The sequence below is a fragment of the Salvia hispanica genome, chromosome 1 (assembly GCF_029641045.1).
Source record: "Salvia hispanica isolate PSC_SH4W2 chromosome 1, Shi_PSC_v1, whole genome shotgun sequence".
Taxonomy (NCBI): Eukaryota; Viridiplantae; Streptophyta; class Magnoliopsida; order Lamiales; family Lamiaceae; genus Salvia; species Salvia hispanica.
In genome coordinates, this window is record NC_142692.1 from 28,306,070 (window position 1) to 28,311,091 (window position 5,022).

Genomic DNA, 5,022 nt, shown 5'->3' on the forward strand with positions numbered 1-5,022 from the left:
ACTTCAGGATCGCCGGCAAATGAGTTTGAACACAGGTTGTCGTGCGCGACCGGTCCCAGCGGACCGCTGGACAGCTCCAGAATTCCCTGGACTCGTTGCAGCGACCGCTGATATGGGTCCAGCGGGCCACTGGGTTGCGCTTCAGTTCTAGCTTCCAGATTTGACGTTTTTATGTCATTTTTCAGCTCTATTTTGCACATTTCTCACAAAACACATCAAAATAATAATATGAATAAAATATACAAATAATTGATATGTAATTCAACATTGACACTCAAAATAAATCAAAAAATGGTCTTAAAATAATGCAAAATCCTAGCTTATCAACTGTGCTAGAATTTAATAATTGTATTTTGCTCATCCATGGAACAACTCTACATGACCAAGCAAAATATATCTTGATCCTAAAACTACCTAATGTGACCCCACACCAATCATATAACAAGATATAATAATACCTTCCTATTTTCCAACTCATATATCTAATCTTTCAAAAAAAAATCATAAACTAATGCTTTGTCATCTCCTTTTACAACCCTAATAAATAATCTCTCAATGAATCAATCCACACCCCAGCCAGTCCCCAAATCTCCTTCTTACCCCTACCCCCAAAATCAATGAATGAGAGTAAATAGAGCAAATATGCTACCCCTCAAACCTTAACCCTAAAACTCAATTTCTCAATCTCACAACCCAACCCACCCCCTACCCCACCCTAGTATAAAGGTGAGCATAAGTCCAAAATTTGGAAGGCAAAGAAAAGAAAGAGAAAAAGGAGGGGGTCAAGAATTGAAGAATAGAAGAGTCATCCCCAAATCCCAAATAGCTCGATTGAAAATTGGTTTACTGGTACGTCTCTCTCTTCCCAATGACCCCTCCATACATTTATTTCTCCATTTAATTTTTAGGGGTTTTGCTACACAAGCCCCTGTTTCTGTTCAAATATTCAAAACCTACCCATTCCTTTCTCTCTTTCACTGTTCAACACAGAAAAAAAAGAGCGGGACAAAAAAAAAAACTTTTCTTTTTTCACAGGACCGCAAAAACAAAAATCCAAATTCCCGCACACCTTTGGTATTTTCGCTTCGTCCCGCCCAAAACCCATCTCAAAATCGGAGGTCCGCAAATTCTCTTCTTCTTCTTCTTGCTTTGATTTTGTTTTTATTTTTTTGTTATTCGGAGTTTAACACACACACATGCACCGTCGTTTTGTCTTTCTGGTTTCGATTGCGAAATGGATTTGATTTGTTTTAGGGTCTGAAAATTATAGAAAAAAAATAAAAACAATGGCAGGATGGTTGGAGAGTGAGAATGGTGAAGACAATGGCGGTGCCGAGGTTAAATGGTCGTTCACGGAATTTCTCAAAGCTTTTTTGGAACATGTTTACGGCAATTCCTGCCTGAGGCCGCTGCCGCCGGTTGTTGGTGAGGGGCAGGTTGTTGATTTGCTTAAGCTTAAGATTGTTGTGAGGAAGAGAGGTGGATATTGCAGAGTGTCGGAAAACGGGCTGTGGAGCTCGGTAGCAGCTGATTGTGGGCTTGATTTGAGGTTTTCAGCTGCTTTGAAGTTGGTGTATGTGAAGTATTTGGATGCGTTGGATAGATGGTTGGGGAAGATTGAGAGACATAGAGAGGACGGAGTGAGTGAGGATAGGTGTTTCGATTTTACTCGGTTTTTGATGGGGTTGGAGTCGGGTCCGAAGGTTTTCGTATCGAGTAAAATTGAGAGAGATGATGGGTTTGTAGAGTTGAAGAAGACTGAATTTGAAGTTGTTGATGGAAATCAAGTGTTTGTGGAGTTAAATATAGATGTTGAGGGTTCTGATGAGAAGGGGAGCAGTGAAAATGGCGTTAGTGATGATGTGAATATTAGTAAGGAGAAATCTGTTGACAATGGCGGTGATGGTGATGATCTAAGAGTGGATCAGGACTCCGTTAGTAAGAAAAGGAAACGAGAGTGCTACACAGGCTTGCTGAATTGGATACGGAATGTTGGAAAAGATCCTAGCGGGCCTGCTGTTGAGCCATTACCTGAAATGCAGAAGTGGAACTGTTATGGGAGTGAGCTGCCGTGGAAGCAAATTCTCACTATTCGTGAGGCGATGCTTTTGAGAAAGAATGTCGATGCAGGGTCTCAACGAACTGTCTGGCAGGTCTGCATTTCATTACTCCCATGCTTGATTCCAGCTGATGAATATGAATATATATTTGTATGCAATACCCCAATATAACTGCATCATGACCAGTTTTAGGATGCATGAGAGTATGTTGTAATCTAACATCTACGGTTGATGATAAATCCAATCAAATAAGCAGTTAAATGCCTTTATCTTTTGTGGGCTGAGTTCTTATATCCAGTGGGATCAGTATATTAGCATGCTCTTTGTATAATATTTTAGCCGCTATCTAGGGCTATAAAACTCCGCCCCCAAACTTTTTGACTTATGGTAGTCAACTTTTTACGGTATTGAATATTCATTTGTTGTTCATGTGCACGATGCACAATAGAGGTATCCATCGTGTTGCCTATCAGTGTTTGTGTCGGTTTGCATCTTCATGTGCTAAGCACATCACCACTATTTCAGTATGTCCTCTGTCAAGGATCTTTATGTTCTGAAAAGTTGTTAGTTGCGCATGTTTTCTTATACAAAGACTATTATGTTGATTTCCCAGAAATCATTTAAGCGAGAAATATGCTCAAGCTGACATTCCATTCTATTCTATCTTATTTTTAGTAAATGCAGCAAGTACTTTTAGTTATGTCTTCTCTGATTTGCTTATGTCTCTGAAAATGGCAACATGGTAAGTTTACTCCATAGCTAACTTCCAGTGATAGAACTTCATCTGTTTATTTGTGTTCTATGTTTAGATTTGCAATCCCCATGTGTTGTCAACAGTGACTTGCATGCATTATAGAGGCCAGACATTCTTTAAACGCGCTTGTTGAGTTAAAGAATAGATCTCATGAAATTCTGAGTGATAAATATAATTGAATTGACAAAACAAAAATTCATGAAAGCATCCATGTTAGCTTGCATTGGCATATATTTATCCATTACATGGTATGTCATATATCATCTCTACTTTTAGAACAACTTGGCTTGGAACATATACGTTTCTTAATTAAAACAATTTCTTCGTACTTTTTAGAAGAAGCAAAAGATACACCCGAGCATGTATGATGATGAAGGGTTAAGATGCAGTCAGAGGCTACTCTCCTCCAAGGATCGGAAGTCGAGAGACAGGGGTGGAGCTGAATCATCTTCCTCAGATTTTCAGACCGACGAGGATAATGCTGACAAACAGTCTGATGCTGACTCCCCAATCTATTTGAGCAACTGCAGGAAGAAACGAATCCCCATAGGCTCAAATCATCAAGCAGATTTGCCTGAGTTCCAAGGTGAGGATTATGAAAGTGAAGCTAAATGGTTAGGTACCAAAATCTGGCCTTTGGATAAAGCAGAACAAAAGAAGAAAACCCTAATCGAAAGGGACCGTATCGGAAAGGGAAGGCAAGAATGTTGCGGATGTCAGTTTGTTGGATCTTTTGAATGTGTGAGGTTCCATATTAGGGAAAAGAGGCTGAAAGTGAAGCTTGAACTTGGCTCCGCTTTCTATCTATGGAAACTCGACATGATTGGAGAGGACGTCGCATTCTCATGGACAAAAGAAGACCAGTACAAGTTCCAGCATACAGTGCAGTCCAACCGTCTCTCATTAGAAAAATACTTTTGGAACGAACTTTTCAAGCAATTCCCGAAGAAGGGAAGGGAAGCACTAGTGAGCTACTACTTCAACGTGTTCCTTCTCCAACGTAGAGCCATCCAGAACAGAACCAGCCCGCTCAACATTGACAGTGATGACGAGGAGTCAGAATATGGGCCGGTTACTAATAGGTTTGGTGCTGGTTCAATTTTTTGTTCCCCAAAGAAACCACATACGAGTAGCAGATAGGTTGTTGATTCGAGGTGTGTAAATCGCAGTTTTTTTGGTTCGATAAAAGCTCATTTTGGTTTTGCACAGTCAGACACGCCCGGTTTCAGGTGTACAGATGGCTGAATATGATAGATGAAGCACAGTCAGAAGCAGTGGAAACATACAGTTAGTTACAAGGTTACTGCAATACTTTGCAAGGGCTAATTTCTCTTTTTGGTATGTCAAAATTTATCATCTTTCAAATTCATTATGATTATGAATATCAAGAACTAGCTTTTTTTGTTAAGTTCCTATTTGCTTCTTCGTCATATTAACGTTCTTTTTTTATGTTTTGGCTAGCAAGTCTATTACATAATTTGGCATGTTCGATTTAGATTATTGCATTTTCTTGGTACGAATTCGATATTTGATTAACAAAATAACAACCGACAGCTTCCTAATCCACAAATCAGCAATATTAACAGTTGACATGGAGCCATTTTATAGTGAAACCAATAAAAGTAGGAGTTATATTTTTAGCTCTTTTATAAGTGAGATTTAGTTCATTAATGGATGTTTAATTCTTATATGGAATGTAAATGGTAGTAATATATTTAAGTCAGCCAAAATGATACAGATCTAAAATCTTATCTGTCATTATACATCTAGCCCCTATTCATTAGTTAATATTAATAGAATTTCCTCTGGCCCATTAAAATTGAGTTATTATTATCTCATATACTTTATTCTCTTTCTTATTTATTTTCTAGTAATTTTTTTTCATATCCAAAAGAAACAGTTCAACTCTAATGGAATGGAAGGAGTAAAGAAATGTACATGCATATAAATGGTTCAAAAAATACACTACTCCTAATAAGTCGGATGATCATTGACTCTTTCAAAAATTTAAAGTTTAAAACCCACCTCTCATTAGTTGCAATGAGTATTTATTATGTATACATATTAGAAGATTAGAGATGATTTTTTTGGTTTTTAATATCTTGTCGTATGCTCTTTATTTAATATTCACATTGGAGTCTGAGTCTGCCAAACTCTATCCATACCCGAAAAATTCAAATTTTCATATTTTATCTCAAAAATGCAATT

At 38.0% G+C, this 5,022-nt stretch overlaps 1 protein-coding gene across 1 annotated transcript; it reads left to right on the plus strand.

Moving 5' to 3' along the window:
• Positions 1 to 1,148: 1,148 nt before the first annotated feature.
• On the plus strand, positions 1,149 to 4,309 carry LOC125219036 (ARID/BRIGHT AND ELM2 DNA-binding domain-containing protein). The gene is made up of 2 exons (XM_048120884.2): positions 1,149 to 2,153; positions 3,151 to 4,309. The coding sequence occupies exons 1-2, from the start codon at positions 1,287 to 1,289 to the stop codon at positions 3,952 to 3,954; spliced, it is 1,671 nt and encodes a 556-aa protein (XP_047976841.1). The 5' UTR covers positions 1,149 to 1,286; the 3' UTR covers positions 3,955 to 4,309.
• Positions 4,310 to 5,022: the final 713 nt, after the last annotated feature.

Coding starts and splice junctions, on each gene's coding strand:
- LOC125219036 (XM_048120884.2), top strand. CDS start 1,287: ATGGCAGGATGGTTGGAGAGTGAGAATGGTGAAGACAATGGCGGTGCC. Junction 2,154..3,150: donor CTCAACGAACTGTCTGGCAG/GTCTGCATTTCA, acceptor CGTACTTTTTAG/AAGAAGCAAAAGATACACCC.